The following is an 18256-nucleotide window of genomic DNA, read 5'->3' on the forward strand; positions in this document are numbered from 1 at the left end:
TTATGCAGCCGGCTCTCTCTTATGTGGTTAAGTGCAATATTCAGCTCTTAACTGTATAAGCCACACCGCATAAAGATAGGAGTGACTTTTATGGGTCAAATTTAACTGCTAAACTTAGTCGGTTAAATGCTGTATAACACACTTAACCACGACTCTACCCCGGACCACGCACAAAATAGCCAGCTTTGAGTTTAGCGGTCTGGATAACTCTTGCCAGCTGATGTTAAAAGCAAACACGTTATTACTATCACTTACCTTCTTTACAAGCGCAGGAGCCATCTATCGGAGAACAAGCAGCTTCATTCTTGCAGTTACATGTGGACAAACAGCTGCCACCGTATGTTCCAGCCGCACACGTCACCGAACAGTCATCTCCCTGCAAAGTCAGACAAAAGCAGGACACTTCCTTCAGATTCCTCATCTGAACTGTTGTTCCATGTCCGAAGAAAGGACATAGTTGCCATTGTTGGATGGTTCCAGATAAGATAACGCAAATGCAATAAACGGCTGGTATCTGAGAAGAGTTCTTTAAATATAGTATTTTCCGTTATAAGTTGCAGTTAACAGACAGCTTCAGGCCAACAGCCTGATTTTGTAGAGAAACTGGAACAAGACATTCATGGCTACAGTGGGACAAACAGACAAAATACTTAGGAGAAATATGCAGATAACCCAATACCTCAAAAATAATGATATGCAGTATATATAACTCGCTATAACCAATATGGGATATTAAATATTATGGGTCTATGGTGATGGATCTGGACTGAGAAGACGTTTGTTGAACCAGCGATATTCTGTGATATTTTGGAACTATTGGGGTTCTATTTATCTGCTTTAAGATAAGTACTGTGATTTGCTTTGCCTTAATGTGATTTTGGACAAAGGTTCTTATATGAAATGTTCAGGTAAATAGTAACAGAGTAACATAGTAGATGACGGCAGAAAAAGACCTGCATGGTCCATCCAGTCTGCCCAACAAGATCAACTCATATGTGCTACTTTTTGTGTATACCTTACCTTGATTTGTACCTGTCCTCTTCACGGCACAGACCGTATAAGTCTGCCCAGCACTATCCCCGCCTCCCACCACCGGCTCTGCCACCCAATCTTGGCTAAGCTCCTGAGGATCCATTCCTTCTGAACAGGATTCCTTTATGTTTATCCCACGCATGTTTGAATTCCGTTACCGTTTTCCTCTCCACCACCTCCCGCGGGAGGGCATTCCAAGCATCCACCACACTCTCCATGAAGAAATACTGCTCCCCTTCAATCTCATTTCATGTCCTCTCGTTCTACCGCCTTCCCCTCTCCGGAAAAGGTTTGTTTGCGGATTAATACCTTTCAAATATTTGAACGTCTGTATCATATCACCCCTGTTCCTCCTTTCCTCCAGGGTATACATGTTCAGGTCAGCAAGTCTCTCTTCATACGTCTTGGAACGCAAATCCCATACCATCCTCGTTGCTTTTCTTTGCACCGCTTCCATTTTTTTAACATCCTTCGCAAGATACGGCCTCCAAAACTGAACACAATACTCCAGGTGGGGCCTCACCAACGTCTTATACAGGGGCATTAAAACCTCCTTTCTTCTGCTGGTCACTCCTCTCTCTATACAGCCTAGCAATCTTCTAGCTACGGCCACCACCTTGTCGCACTGTTTCATCACCTTCAGGTCCTCAGATACTATCACCCCAAGATCCCTCTCCCCGTCCGTGCCTATCAGACTCTCCCCGCCTAACACATACGTCTTCCTTGGATTTCTACTCCCTAAGTGCACCACTTTGCATTTCTTCGCATTGAATTTTAATTGCCAAACGTAAGACCATTCTTCTAGCTTCTTCAGATCTTTTTTCATGTTTTCCACTCCCTCCAGGGTGTCCACTCTGTTGCAAATCTTGGTGTCATCCGCAAAAAGGCAAACTTTACCTTGTAACCCTTCGGCAATGTCACTCACAAATATATTGAATAGACTCGGCCCCAGCACCGATCCCTGAGGCACTCCACTACTCACCTTTCCCTCCTCTGAGCGAACTCCATTTACCACCACCCTCTGGTGTCTGCCCGTTAACCAGTTCCTAATCCAGTTCACCACTTCGGGTCCTATCTTTAGCCTGTCTAGTTTATTCAAGAGCCTCCTGTGGGGAACCATGTCAAAAGCTTTGCTGAAATCTAAGTAGATTACGTCCATAGCACGTCCTTGATTTAATTCTCCGGTCACTCAGTCAAAGAATTCAATGAGATTCGTTTGGCACGATTTCCCTTTGGGAACTGTAGAACATGACTAGCAACACATTGATATTGTTATATATTATTATATGAATTGATCAAACTGTGGTGATTTTGACTGGGCAATACGAGTGACCCCACCACTGGCATGTGTGGAAGGGATTGGAAGGTTCACACGATTAAAAGAACATAAATGGTGCAGTGATGGTTCTTGACTCAGCCAGTCGTACATTCTTCTGACTGATGTGTGAACTGAGCACTCCTTAAAAAAATCCACCAAAATCTCAAATAATTCTGAAGTTAAATAAGTTTAATTTATATTGGTATGTGAGCGATAGTATGAGTGAGATGTTTGAGATCAATTGTTTTATGAGGTAGAAGTTTAGATATGGAAGGGCATAATCGAACAGCGGCAGCCAAATCAATGGCCGGCCATCTTCGGGGCCGGCTCCGCGACGGGGTGGAGCCAAGCGTATTTTCAAAATACGCTTGGCGCCGGCCAAATCGCTCGTCGGGTTTCGAGCAGGATCGCCGGGTTTACATGAGATGACCGGCTTCGTTTTCCAGCCATTATGGAAACCAGGCCCGGTCATCTCAAACCTGGCGAAATGCAAGGCATTTGGTCGTGGGAGGAGCCAGCATTTCTAGTGCACTGGTCCCCCTGACATGCCAGGACACCAACCGGGCACCCTAGGGGGCACTTCTAAATATTTTTTTAAAAACCAAAAATAGGTGCCAGGAGTATAGCTCCCTTACCTTGTGTGCTGAGCCCCCCAAATCCCACTCCCCACAACTCTACACCACTACCATAGCCCTAAGGGGTGAAGGGGGGCACCTACATGTGGGTACAGTGGGTTTTGGGTTTTTTTTGGAGGGCTCAATATTTATCACCACAAGTGTAACAGGTAGGGGGGGATGGGCCTGGGTCCACCTGCCTGAAGTGCACTGCACCCACTAAATACTGCTCCAGGGACCTGCATACTGCTGTCAGGGAGCTGGGTATGACATTTCAGGCTGGCATACAGGCTGGCACAAAAATGTTTTTAAATTTTTTTTTTGGCTGAGAGGGGGTTGGTGACCACTGGGGGAGTAAGGGGAGGTGACCCCCGCTTCCCTCCGGTGGTCATCTGGTTAAATGGGGCACTTTTTTGAGACTTGGTCCTAAAAATAAATGGACCAAGTCCGGCCGGCGAAATGCTCGTTCGAGCCGGCCATTTTTTTCCATTATAAGTCGAAGCCGGGCCATCTCGTAACCACGCCCCCGCCCCTTGTCCCACCTTCGCTACCCTACCAACACGCCCCCTTGAAGGTTGGCCGGTGCCGCAACGAAAAAGCAGTTGGGGCCGGCCAAAATCGGCTTTCGATAATACTGATTTGGCCGGGATCAGGAGATCACCGGCGATCTCCCGATTTGTGTCGGAAGATCGCCGGCGATCTCTTTCGAAAATGAGCTGGATGGTCATTTAATTGTTTTAATGATTTATATGTACCTTATATTGTATATCATTACAATGGGACAAAATCAGAACTGGCTCAGCCTATAAGAAAGAGAGAAGATTTTGGCAGAAAAGGACCACTTGGTGCATCAAGCGCCGACCTAATTCTAACAGACTAGGGCGGAGAAATCCTGCCTTAGTAATACAATGCATTTTTGGAATCTTCTGCTGAAGGTCTGAAGGGTAGTCTAGTGGTCAGTGCAGTGGACTGTAAACCAGTGGACCCAGGTTCAAATCCCACTTCAGCTCTCTTTTATCAAGCTCAGGTATACATATGAAGCATCACATACCATATGTAATGAGTGGATCTTGTTGGGCAGATTGGATGGACTTGTCACATCCGTCGCTCCCTCCGGCTGCTCCTCCGCGGGAAGCAGGAGCCGGCGTCTGCCACGACGAAGGCCGGCTTTCTTGAGGCCACGGCGGGGAGCTGGGGCTCGCCGTGGTGATGGCCGCCCAGTCCGGGGCCAAGGCCGGAGGCTGCCAGACTCTCGATCGCCGGCTATGGGGGCTGTGTTTGCGCCAGTAGGGGAAATGGCGCCGAGGCGCGATGGCCGGCGTCTTCTTCACTCTCGGGCGCGGGAACCCGAAGCTCCGCCTCAGAGGAGTTAGACTGGGAGGCCAGTACGGTAGTCCCGCCTGGGAAGTCGGACAGAGCCAATCAGAAGGGTTCTGTCGATAACCAGGTTCTGATTGGCCGGCTATGTCTACGGGGGCTGGGCGGTTGAATCCCGAACAGTATTTAAGGAGCGAGCCTGAGATAGGACATTGCTTCAGGTTCTGTTTCCCGAGGCCAGTCTCCGTTTGTTCCTGTGATTAGTTGGTTTCCTTGTGCTTCTGGTTTTGACTTTTGGACTGTTCCTGGTTTACTCTGCTAGCCGCCTGCCTTGACCTCTTGCCTGCCTCTGACTACGCTGTTAGCTGCCTGCCCTGAACTGTTGCCTGTTTTTGGACATCTCTATTTTCCATCTGCCCTCTTCTCTCCTGGTCCCAGTCCAGGTCAGTCCGTCAACCCCGCGGTTCCTGAAGTCCCGTTGACCGCCTGCAGCTGGGGGCTCAACCCTTGGTGAACGGCTATCGCCGCAGGTGAAGACTTGGGGTTGCTCGGCTGTCCTCTGAGGTCCTTCGGGGCCTTGCGGGACCTAAGGGCTCACCTTCCTTGCGGACAAGACAGGACTATGCAGATCTTTATCTGCCATCATCTACTATGTTACTATGCTGAGGTTCTAAGCAATGACGACATAGCTCTTAACAGTGCTTGATCACATCATAGTGCAACCGTGCCACATGTGGCAGTAATCAGACGGGGTAACTAGACACAAGTGTCGCCAAACAGTAACAAAAGCGATGATTTTGTTATCACAACAGCATCAGCAGAATTGCCAGCTACAAGATAAGGAAAAGGACCCCCCCTCCCTCATTTCCCATCTAGCATGTAAATAAGACCGAGACCATCACTCATTAAGTTCTTTCTGACATCCTCAGCCTCATCCCACTCTCTCCTTATGCAAATCCTGATACTTTTATCCAATTAATCTCCTTGAACTGCATTCTTATTTCTCCTTCTCTCTGCTGCTCCTTGACAGGCCCCCACTTTCATATCATCATCAATTACAGAACTGTAACATTTAGCCATATACCTTGATCGCCCACTTGCCCATTATAGCTCCTACACATTGTGTCAGCTTGATGCATGTCTTCAGTGCCCCAGATCTGCATGAAATAAACCCTCTTCCACAGCCTTCTCTCGCTCCTTATTCACTACAAAGCCCCGGCTTTATTTTTGTTGACTTGGATGTTTCTTTTCTTCCTGCGTCTTTGGGATCTGGCACCACGAGTCATCACTCGCATCTACCCAGGGATTTTTTTTCCCCTCCTGTACACCCTTTCCAACATTCCTAGGGACCTATTTACTAACCCACAGTAAGGTTTTGCCATTGACTCTACTGAAAGGCAAACTGTAGTAAGGTTTGGAGATGAAAAGGGCTGTTCCTGGTATATAGGGCCACGATAAGAGTACGAGAAAATACAAAAGCGATTAACTGCACCATGATAACAGCTTGACTTCTGTTAGTATGTGTTATTGGAATATTGTGTTAATATCAGAGCTGTACCCCACCCACATTAACATAACATTAAGCATTAGGTGGAAGAATCAGGAAAGCGCACAGACCCCACCCACATTAACATAACATTAAGCATTAGGAGGACGAATCAGGAAAGCGCACAGACCCCACCCACATTAACATAACATTAAGCATTAGGAGGAAGAATCAGGAAAGCGCACAGACCCCACCCACATTAACATAACATTATGCATTAGGAGGAAGAATCAGGAAAGCGCACAGACCCCACCCACATTAACATAACATTAAGCATTAGGGGTAAGAATCAGGAAAGTGCACAGACCCCACCCACATTAACATAACATTATGCATTAGGAGGAAGAATCAGGAAAGCGCACAGACCCCACCCACATTAACATAACATTATGCATTAGGAGGAAGAATCAGGAAAGCGCACAGACCCCACCCACATTAACATAACATTAAGCATTAGGGGTAAGAATCAGGAAAGTGCACAGACCCCACCCACATTAACATAACATTATGCATTAGGAGGAAGAATCAGGAAAGCGCACAGACCCCACCCACATTAACATAACATTAAGCATTAGGGGTAAGAATCAGGAAAGCGCACAGACCCCACCCACATTAACATAACATTAAGCATTAGGAGGAAGAATCAGGAAAGCGCACAGACCCCACCCACATTAACATAACATTAAGCATTAGGGGTAAGAATCAGGAAAGCGCACAGACCCCACCCACATTAACATAACATTAAGCATTAGGGGTAAGAATCAGGAAAGCGCACAGACCCCACCCACATTAACATAACATTAAGCATTAGGAGGAAGAATCAGGAAAGCGCACAGACCCCACCCACATTAACATAACATTAAGCATTAGGGGTAAGAATCAGGAAAGTGCACAGACCCCACCCACATTAACATAACATTAAGCATTAGGGGTAAGAATCAGGAAAGCGCACAGACCCCACCCACATTAACATAACATTATGCATTAGGAGGAAGAATCAGGAAAGCGCACAGACCCCACCCACATTAACATAACATTAAGCATTAGGAGGACGAATCAGGAAAGCGCACAGACCCCACCCACATTAACATAACATTATGCATTAGGAGGAAGAATCAGGAAAGCGCACAGACCCCACCCACATTAACATAACATTATGCATTAGGAGGGAGAATCAGGAAAGTGCACAGACCCCACACACATTAAGATAACATTATGCATTAGGAGGAAGAATCAGGAAAGCGCACAGACCCCACCCACATTAACATAACATTATGCATTAGGAGGAAGAATCAGGAAAGCGCACAGACCCCACCCACATTAACATAACATTATGCATTAGGAGGAAGAATCAGGAAAGCGCACAGACCCCACCCACATTAACATAACATTATGCATTAGGAGGAAGAATCAGGAAAGCGCACACACCCCACCCACATTAACATAACATTATGCATTAGGAGGAATTATTATTAAGATAAGTTGTGTATGCAATTGACCTTATCCTATAAATTGCATGCAGACATTTGTGTGCTAAGTCTAAATTTGAGCTTGAAAGGTTTTAGAATTAGTGGATATATGTTTAACAGCAGGCAACGTTTGCTGTGCAATAAAGATGTTTTAAACAGGTGTCAAATGGTATGTTAATGTCTAAAGCAGCTGGGTCATAAATGACTGGGGTTGGCACCTCCTCGGACACAGTGAAGAAGCTTGCTCAATACTGAGGGGGTTCAGCATCCACTGACAAGCACAGAGCTGGCTCCTATGCCCCAGTTTAAGTTACTGCATCGTGCAAATGATGACCCTTCAGAGAAGACGTTTTCAGTGGCTCCCGCAGTGGAGGCTTGACAAGGAGAAGCCCCTTCATTAACATGTTATCTGCTCCACTTCATAAAAGGAGATGCAAAATCCCCTCCTTCAATTTATGCTCACCAGGGGCGTAGCCAGACTTCGGCGGGAGGGGGGGTCCAGAGCCGAGGTGAGGGGGCACATTTTAGCCCCCCCAGGCGCCGCCGCCCCCCCCCACTGCCGCCACCACCACCACCAACTTTGACCCCCCCCCTGCCGATGACCCCCTCGACCCCCCTCCCGCTGCCAACCGTCCCCCGCCGCCGCTGCCGTCGCCGCCTACCTTTGCTGGTGGGGGACCCCAACCCCCGCCAGCCGAGGTCCTCTTCTTCCGGCGCAAGGCTTCGTTCTGTTTCTGTGAGTCTGACGTCCTGCATGTTGTACGTGCAGGACGTCAGACTCACAGAAACAGAACGAAGCCTTGCAGATCAGCCAACGTGCAGGACATCAGACTCACAGAAACAGAACGAAGCCTTGCGCCGGAAGAAGAGGACCTCAGCTGGCAGGGGTTGGGGTCCCCTGCTAGCAAAGGTAGCCGACGGCGGCGTCGGGGGAGGGTTGGCGTCGGGAGGGGGGTCGAGAGGGTCATCGGCAGGGGGATCCAGGGCCAAATCTACGGGGGCCTGGCCCCACGTAGCTACACCACTGATGCTCACCAAGGAACAGAGAGCCACACAGGTCTGGTCCCCAGGAGCTGGCAGTGACTGGGTTGAATTAATCCCATTCTATTTTTGTTCAGGAGACACAACATAGAGACCTGAATTCCTGCCAAAAGCTCTAAATCAGAACATTTCCTCTACTTCATTCATAAGCCAAAACCCCTTTCAACTGCTGAAAGGAAGGATTCATTAGCTTTGTGGAACAGCAGTGCCGGTCTCTTTCACAAGAAATGCCTAGAAAACACTTGAAAAAAAAAATGGAAAACTGAGGAAAGAATTTCAGTATCAGATATTTTCTTTTCCTGTAATTGACCTTTGTAATCATGACACTGTGAATTAATGCCTTTCATACCTCACAACTAATTGATCTGCCACTGATAACCAGATGCTCCTGTGGAATGTTCAGACAATCTTAAAACAGTATTAAGATAACTTTACAGAAAACAGGTCAGGCTGGAAAGGGTTAAAGATGTCTCACTGCTCTCCCTGGTATATATAGAGGGGAAATCTGTAACTGGATGTCTCTATTTAGGGGCCCAGTGGGCAAAGGGCCAGGTTCTGTTACAGAATACTAGCGAATCCAGTTTCAATGTGCTTTACATTTAGGCGTACGCATATGGCAGGTACCTAAGTAACTTACAGTATTTTGTGGAAGCCTCACCTATGTCCTTGTCCATGCTCCACCTTGTGTACACCTCCCCCCTTACAAATGCACATGAGATAGACATAGGGGAAGCCGCTGCTGTCCCTGGCATTGGTAGCATGGAATCTTGTCACTCTTTGGGATTCCAGAATCTTGTCATTTTTTGGGATTCTGAAATCTTGTCATTCTTTGGGATTCTGAAATTTTGCCACTCCTTGGGATTCTGGAATCTTGTCATTCTTTGGGATTTCGGAATCCTGTCATTCTTTCGGATTCCGGAATCTTGTCACTCTTTGGAATTCCAAAATCTTGCCACTCCGGGAGATTCTGTAATCTTGTCATTCTTTGGGATTCCGAAATCTTGCCACTCTTTGGGATTCTGCCAGGTACTTGTGACCTGGATTGGCCACTGGTCGGACCCAGTATGGCAATCTTATATTATGTTAAGATAAGTAGGTATTTGCACAATAGCTCTTAGGAGGCATGTTCACATATGTGAATGTATATGCTCATATTCTAAACAGTTACACGTGTGCAGCCCCATTTTAGACAGGACATAGAAGTCAGAAATGAGACATCCTGCTCAAACGTTCTCCTGTTTCAAGAATAGAATCTGCTGACATTGAAGCTGTTCTAAAGTACAGAGAAATTCAGCACAAACATCCATTTTAGCAAAATAAACACACAGAATGTCCACATGTTCTGGATGCATTGTAAAATGCTAATTTTAGTGCTGACTCATAAGGGTCAATATTCAACAGGTGGCCCTCAGCATTTTGCTAACTGTTGACAGTGCTATGCCTGGAAATTCAATGCTGGGCCATGTTTGGGCACCAACAATGAATTTTATAGCCAGTGAAGTGTGATATTCAGCACTTAACCGGTTATGGGTTAAAGTATAAAGATAGAAATGACTTTTATGCGGTTAACTTGGCAGATTAGGTTCTGAATATCAGCATTTAACTGTCCAAGCACTGACATCTCTCCCAGGACTCCCCCAAAATAGCTGGTTTTGGGGTCCTTTTACTAAGGTGCACTGAAAAATGGACTACGGTAGTGTAGGCGCATGTTATGGATTGTTATTCCGGACGTGAGCCCTTGAGCCCAGGCCAAGGCCTAGTATAGGATTTTGGCCAAGGCCTAGGGTGGACCGAACAGGACCTACGCACCACCCCAGCCACCAAACCCCGCACACTCACAACAGCCAACAGGCACCACCAGAAAGTGGGAGATAGAGCATTCAGGCAGGCCTCAAGGCCGATCGGGAACCCACTCACGCAGAGACCAAGCAAGCGGGCCTCATGGCCGACTGGGAACCGAGTCACACTCTGGGAAAGGAGAAAGAACAACAAGGGTTCCACATGGAACTGGGCCACAAGCAGTGCACACAGTGCAGAGTAGATTCACAAAGGAAAGGGAGAGAGGAAAGGTATACAAGGCTGTGCCACAGGCAAACAAGAATACGGGAAGCCCCAGAAGGAAACACTCTAGGCTTATACAACACAGGACTCAAGGAAAAAGGAACCCAACTACAGGAATACACTCTAGGCTGAACCATTCAGCACACAAGGGAACTAGGCTGTACCTACAGCATATGACAATACATGGAAAGGGGAAGCCACTCATAGGAACACTCTAGGCTGTACCTTACAGTATACAAGGAAAGGGGAAGAAAAACCACCTATAGGAATACACTCTAGGCTGAACCATTCAGCACACAAGGGAACTAGGCTGTATCTATAACATACAACGATACAGGGAACACATTAGGCTGAATATATAGCATACAAAGGGGAAGGGAGAACTACCTAAGGAATATACAAAGCTGGCCCTACAACCCCCAAGGGAAAAAGGGAACTGCTAAAGAGAAAAAAACAGGGCAGAGCTACTCAGCAGACAAAGATAAAGGGGAGAGTAAGCAAACAGAGGAAGCTGCCTTGACACACACACAGACCAGGAAAGGAACGCTGCTCCCCTTACATAGGAGACACCTACAGCAAACAAAGAGAACTCAACAAACAAACAAGAGCAAAATACAAGGACAGGGGGAGGCAGAACCACAGGAAGCAGAGCAGAAGCTCAGCACAACAAAGGGAACACCGAGGGAGAGAAAGTTAAACAAAAAAATTGAAACAACTCAAGGCACAAGCTTACCCCAGACAGCACTACGTTGGAGAAGGATGTAAAAAGAATTGAAGCAGTGTAAAGAAAAGCTACAAAAATGGTATGGGATTTGAGTTACAAGACATGTGAGGAGAGACTTGCTGACCTGAACATGTATACCCTGGAGGAAAGGAGAAACAGGGGTGATATGATACAGACGTTCAAATATTTGAAAGGTATTAATCCACAAACTAACCTTTTCCATAGATGGGAAGGCGGTAGAACTAGAGGACATGAAATGAGGCTGAAGAGGGGCAGACTCAAGAAAAATGTCAGGAAGTATTTTTTCACGGAGAGAGTGGTGGAATGCCCTGCCGCGGGAGGTGGTGGAGATGAAAACGGTAATGGTATTAAAAAATGCTTGGGATAAACATAAAGGAATCCTGTTCATAAGGAATGGATCCTCAGAAGCTTAGCAGAGATTGGGTGGCAGCACCGGTGGTTGGGAGGCGGAGCTAATGGTTGGGAGGCAGGGCTAGGGCTGGGCAGACTTCTACGGTCTGTGCCCTGAAAATGGCAGATACAAATCTTGATCCGGCATCTACTATGTTACTATTGAGTTCATTTTCGAAAGAGAAGGACGCCCATCTTTCGACATAAATCGGAAGATGGACATGCTTCTCACAGGGTCGTCCAAATCAGTATAATCGAAAGCCTATTTTGGACATCCCCAACTGCTTTCCGTTGCAGGGACGGCCAAAGTTCAAGGGGCATATCAGAGGCGTAGCGAAGGCGGGACATGGGCGTGCCTAACACTAGGACGTCCTCGACCCATAATCAAAAGAAACAAGGACGTCCCTGATGAACACTTGGATGACTTTACCTGGTCGCGTTTTTCTTACGACCAAGGCACAAAAAGGTGCCCGAAATGACCAGATGACCACCGGAGAAAATCGGGGATGACCTCCCCTTACTCCCCCAGTGGTCACTAACCCCCTCCCACCCTCAAAAAAAATCTTTCAAAATATTGATTGACAGCCTCTATGTCAGCCTCAGATGTCATACTCAGGTCCATGTCTTACCAAATAATGGCAGTGTTCTAAATCAGTCACTTACTGGGAAATTTAATATATCACCCTTCAATTTCAACAATCCCAGATCTTATTCTTCCAACCTCCTTTCTTCACACATTACAATTTTTCAATGAATCTTCAAAACTTTTAAATTCTTGCCTCAGTAGTGCAAAATTGCCCAAACTTAATTTTATGGCAATTCTAAACTGCACTAAGATCTTCATCGGCTTCTATTGTTTATATATCATCTTAAGACACTTATCTTAAATACATTCGGACTGGGGGCTCAAATGTGCCTGACATGCATGTTTCACCTCCCGGCTGTATCAAGGACCTCCCCCTTATGCCGATCTAACACCAGCTTGACCCATTTATCAAAGGAACAATTCCTACTCAGGTCCATGACAGCAGTATGCAGGTCCCTGGAGCAGTTTTAGTGGGTGCAGTGCACTTCAGGCAGGCAGACCCAGGCCCATCCCCCCTACCTGTTACATTTGTGGAGGAAATAGCGAGCCCTCCAAAACCCTCCACAAACCCACTGTACCCACATCTAGGTGCGCCCTATGGTATTGGTGTACAGTTGTGGATAGTGGGTTTTATGGGGGGGGGGGGTTGGGGGCTCAGCACACAAGGTAAGGGAGCTATGTACCTGGGCGCAATTTATGAAGTCCACTGCAATGCCCCCTAGGGTGCCCGGTTGGTCTCCTGGCATGTGAGGGGGACCAGTGGACTACAAATGCTGGCTCCTCCCACAACCAAATGGCTTGAATTTGGTCGTTTCTGAGATGGACGTTGTTGGTTTTGATTATCTCCGAAAATCAGAAACGACCAGGTCTAGGGACGACCATCTCTAAGGACGACCAAATTTCAGGATTTGGGCATCCCTGACCGTATTATCGAAACGAAAGATGGACGTCTATCTTGTTTCGAAAATACGGGTTTCCACGCCCGGATGGGGACATTTTGCAAGGATGTCCAAATCGAAACGAGGACGTCCCTTTCGATTATGGCCCTCCCCGTTACTATGCTATTTTTCCTTGTATGAAGGGTCCAGCTTGGTGGTAACAAAACTGAAGTCCACTAACAGCTGAATGGTGTTCTATCGGTTATAACTAATCTCAATTTACTCAGATCACGAGATATAAAGAGTCATGTAGATTTCCTACTGTCTGTATACCTCTTAATTAAACAGGAAGTGTTCTTTAGGGAATGAAGGAGTCTTTTCTCCTGGATAAGAATAGACTTTAGGACAAAAGACTGAATGTTTATGGATTGACAGCAATGAAACAGTGATACTGCTTTTAGAAGAAATTTAGGGAAGGTTCTTAGTATAACTTTGTTTGAAAAGCACTGCAGGTAAGCTGCGTGAGACACAAGGGTTTGAATTTCATTGATTCTTCTTGCCTAGATGTTTGCTTTACATGAAAGGGGCTTTTAAGAAGATGGAAAGGCAAGAAGGCATGCATGCCCTTAAAGTTGTTAAGCTTGCTAGGGTTAACAGTGGGATCAGATTACAATTTGTCTGCAACATAACATAACATAAGTATTGCCATACTGGGACAAACCGAAGGTCTATCAACCCAGCATTCTGTTTCCAAAAGTGGTCAATCCAGGTTACAAGTACCTGGCAAGATCCCAAAACAGTACAAGACATTTTATGCTGCTTATCCTAGAAATAAGCAGTGGATTTTCCCCAAGTCCATTTTAATAATGGTCTATGCAATTTTCCTTTAGGAAGCCATCTAAACCTTTTTTTAAACCCTGCTAAGCGAACTGCTTTTACTACATTCTCTGGCAACAAATTCCAGAGTTTAACTACACATTGAGTGAAGAAAAATTTTCTCTGACTCGCTTTAAAATTACTACTTTGTAGCTTCATTGCGTGCCCCCTAGTCCTAGTATTTTTGGAAAGAGTAAACAAGCGATTCACGTCTACCCATTCCACTCCACTCATTATTTTATAGACCTCTACAATATCTACTACTACTACTACTTGACATTTCTAAAGCGCTACTAGGGTTACGCAGCGCTGTACAATATCTCCCCTCAGCTGTCTTTTCTCCAAGCTGAAGAGCCCTAGATGCTTTAGCCTTTCCTCTTAGGAAAGTCGTCCCATCCCCTTTATCATTTTCGTCACCCTTCTCTGTACCTTTTCTAACTCCACTATATCTTTTTTGAGATGCGGTGATCAGAATTGAACACAGTATTCGAGGTGCAGTTGCACCATGGAGTGACACAAAGGAATTATAACGTCTTCATTTTTGTTTTCCATTCCTTTCCTAATAATATCTAACATTCTATTTGCTTTCTTAGCCACCACCGCACCCTGAGAAGAGGGTTTCAACTTATCATTAATGATGACACCAAGATCCTTTTCATGGGTGGTGACTCCTAACGTGGAACCTTGCATGACGTAGCTAAAATTCGGGTTCCTCTTTCCCACATGCATCACTTTGCACTTGCTCACATTAAACGTCATCTGACATTTGGATGCCCAGTCTCCCAGTCTCATAAGATCCTCTTTTATTTATTTATATTTATTTATTGCATTTGTATCCCACATTTTCCCATCTCTTTGCAGGCTCAATGTGGCTTACAATACATCATGAATGGTGGAAATATATGAGAAAATAAACATTTAGTATTACAGAAGGATCTTGGGTAACATGATAATGATAAAACATGATTATAGTGTAACAAGCAAATGTTATAAGACAATTCTGGTTATCTGTGTGGAGTTTACATTTGTTGATCTTTGTGGTATGCTTGTTAAAGAGATGGGTCTTCAGTAGTTTGCGGAAGTTAGTTAGTTCATAGATCGTTTTTAAGTTGCGCGGTAGCGCGTTCCAGAATTGTGTGCTCAGGTAGAAAAAGGTTGATGCATGTGTTAGTTTGTATTTTAGACCTTTACAGTTGGGGAAGTGAAGATTAAGGAATGTGCGGGATGATTTTTTTAGCATTCCTGGGTGGTAAGTGTATCAGGTCTGACATGTAGGCTGGGGCATCTCCATGAATGATTTTGTGAACTAGGGTACATATTTTGAACGTGATGCGTTCTTTAAGTGGGAGCCAGAGTAGTTTTTCTCGTAGGGGTTTAGCACTTTCATATTTTGTTTTACCGAATATGAGTCTAGCTGCAGTGTTCTGAGCTGTCTGAAGTTTCTTGATTATTTGCTCTTTGCAGCCAGCGTAGAGTGCGTTGCAGTAGTCTAAATAACTAAGTACCATTGATTGTACCAGGTTGCGGAAGACTGTCCTTGGGAAGAAAGGTCTTACTCTTTATAATTTCCACATTGAGTGGAACATCTTCTTGGTTGTGTTTTTCGCGTGACTCTCAAGTGTTAGGTGTCGGTCAATGGTAACTCCAAGAATTTTTAGGGTATCCGAGATTGGAAGACTCAGAGTTGGTGTGTTAATGGTGGTGAATTTGTTCGTGTTATGTTGGGAGGTGAGTATTAGACATTGGGTTTTTTTCTGCATTGAGTTTCAGCTGAAATGCATCGGCCCACGAGTGCATGATATGTAGGTTTTGGTTGATGTCATTGGAAATTTCCTTTAAATCTTGTTTAAATGGGATCTAGATCGATACGTCGTCTGTGTATATGTATGGGTTGAGGTTTTGGTTTGATAGTAGTTTGGCCAAGGGTATCATCATTAAGTTGAATAAGGTCGGTGAGAGGGGGGATCCTTGTGGAACTCCGCATTCAGGTATCCATGTGGGTGATGTAGTCAAATTGGATGTCACTTGGTATGATTGTGTGGTTAGGAACCCTTTGAACCAGTTGAGAACGTTGCCTCCAATTCTGAAGTACTCGAGGATATGTAGTAGTATTCCATGATCAACCATGTCGAAGGCGCTAGACATGTCAAATTGTAGAAGTAGTATGTTCTTGCCAGTTGCAATCATTTGTTTGAATTTATTCATGAGAGTAACTAGTACTGTTTCAGTACTGTGGTTAGTCCGAAATCCTGACTGGGAGTCATGTAGTATTGAGAATTTGTTTAATTAGTTTGTGAGTTGTTTGGTCGCCATCCCTTCCGTTAGTTTGGTTATTCAGGGAATGGATGCTACTGGCCTGTAGTTGGTTAGTTCACTAGCACTTTTCTTAATTTTTCACAATCGTCTTGTGATTTAACAACTTTGAATAACTTTGTGTCATCAGCAAATTTAATGACCTCACTAGTTATTCCCATCTCTAGGTCATTTATAAATACGTTAAAAAGCAGCGGTCCCAGCACAGACCTCTGGGGAACCCCACTTTCTACCCTTCTTCATTGAGAATACTGACCATTTAACCCTACTCTCTGTTTTCTTTTAGCCAGTTTTTAATTGGGTTCAGGGCATAGCTCATTTCACTCCCTTGGCACTACAGCATCAACAAGTGCCCCCAACTCATTTAACAGATGTCCTTCAGTATGGGATTTGGCATAAGGGAGTCCCCATCCCAAGTTCTACAGTTTTAAGAGCAGGATGTTGGGTACAGTTAGAGAAAACATACAGCTGGGGGAATGGGGGTGTTAGATTTTCCTATACAAGGTAACCCAGATTTCCCAGTGGACTTGCATCCAACAGTGTTTAAGAGGTGGGGAGAAAGGGGCTGAGGAAAGTTAGAAACATAAGTGTTGCCATGCTGGGAAGACTGAAGGTCCGTCAAGCTCAGATTCTTGTTTCCTACAGTGGTCAATCCAGGTTACAAGAACCTGGCAAGATCCCAAAAAAGTTCAATACATTTTATGCTGCTTATAAGCAGTGGATTTTCCCCAAGTCCATCTTAATAATGGCTTATGAACTTTTCTTTTAGGAAGCTAGCCAAACCTTTTTTTAAACCCCGCTATGCTAACTGATTTTACCACCTTCCATGGCAACGAACTCCAGAGTTTAATTACATGCTGAATGAAGAAATATTTTCTCCGATTTGTTTTAACTTCATTGACTGTCCTAGTATTTTTGGAAAGAGTAAACAAGCGATTGACATACTGGATGATAATAGAAGAATACTCTCTTCTGTTCAGTTAATGGAGAAATATCATCTTTCCCCAACTGATTGATTTGCGCTGTTGGAAATGCAGCACCGTGCAGACTAGGCGTGACCAGTTTGAGGAGCTTTTTCAACCTCTGTTAGAAGAGGTCAATGGCAGAAGGAGTTGGGCTATGAATGCTCCTTTGATAAGGTTAGATGGAAATTCTCTCCTATGCAGTAATTGTCCCCCACCTTAAGATCATTGCACACAGTCACACCCAAGTCTCACTCCTGTGGCAAAAGTTCTTCACTTCCTGAACTGTACCTGCTCCCTCCAGTTTTTGCAGCCCAAATGCATGACCCTGCATTTTTTAGCTTTATATCAAAGGTGTCAAATTCTGGACCATTCTTCAAGCTTTGCTAGGTCCTTCCTCATGTGATCCACATCACGAAGGGTGACTGCCTTTGGTATCATCTACAAAAAGGCAAACCTTACCAGACATCCTGTTAGCAGTATCTCCTACAAAAATGTAAAAAAAAGTACTGGCCCAAGACCCAAACCCTGTGGCACACTACTGGTAACCTTTTCCTCAGAGTGAGCTCCATTTAGTACAAACTTCTGTCACCTTCCACTCAACTTTAGGACCCATATCGAGAGTACTCAGTTTATTTATTAGTCATCTACGTGGATTCCAGAAACCTCACTATTTTCTGTTTCAGAAGTGTTTCCATTAATTCACTTAGCACAGAAGTCAGACTTACCGGTATGCAATTCCCAACCTCTTCCTTACATCCACTTTTGTGGAAAGGGACCTCATCCACCCTTCTCCGGTCCTCCAGGACCATTCCTGACTCTAGTGAAACACAGAAAAGGTCAGCCAAGGGAGACGTTGGAACTTCCCTAAGTTTCTTCAATACTCTTGGATGTATGCCATCTGACCCCATCACTTTAGCTAGTACCGAGGGTGTGTCTCCAGGGGCTTCTGACCGGGATGGAAGGGTTAGGACGGCTGTTGTAGTTGAAGTTTCAATCATTATTCATTAGGCATGTAGATAGCTAGTGGCTGGTAGATGTAAAGATAGTTTGGTCACTTGCCTGCCCTAGTGTGAAGGTGGTAGACCTCATATGTCACCTAGATAAG

The 18256-nt window shown here is 45.2% G+C and overlaps 1 protein-coding gene across 2 annotated transcripts in view; it reads right to left on the minus strand.

Annotated features, from left to right (window-relative positions):
• MEGF11 (multiple EGF like domains 11) overlaps positions 1 to 18256 on the minus strand; it is a 610695-nt gene that overhangs the window by 148641 nt on the left and 443798 nt on the right. For both annotated transcript variants that reach the window (XM_030189787.1, XM_030189786.1), the window contains exon 11: positions 256 to 376. In XM_030189787.1, coding sequence (XP_030045647.1) covers positions 256 to 376 — 121 coding nt within the window. The remainder of the gene's footprint in view (positions 1 to 255; positions 377 to 18256) is intronic.

This window comes from Microcaecilia unicolor, chromosome 1 (assembly GCF_901765095.1).
Source record: "Microcaecilia unicolor chromosome 1, aMicUni1.1, whole genome shotgun sequence".
NCBI lineage: Eukaryota > Metazoa > Chordata > Amphibia > Gymnophiona > Siphonopidae > Microcaecilia > Microcaecilia unicolor.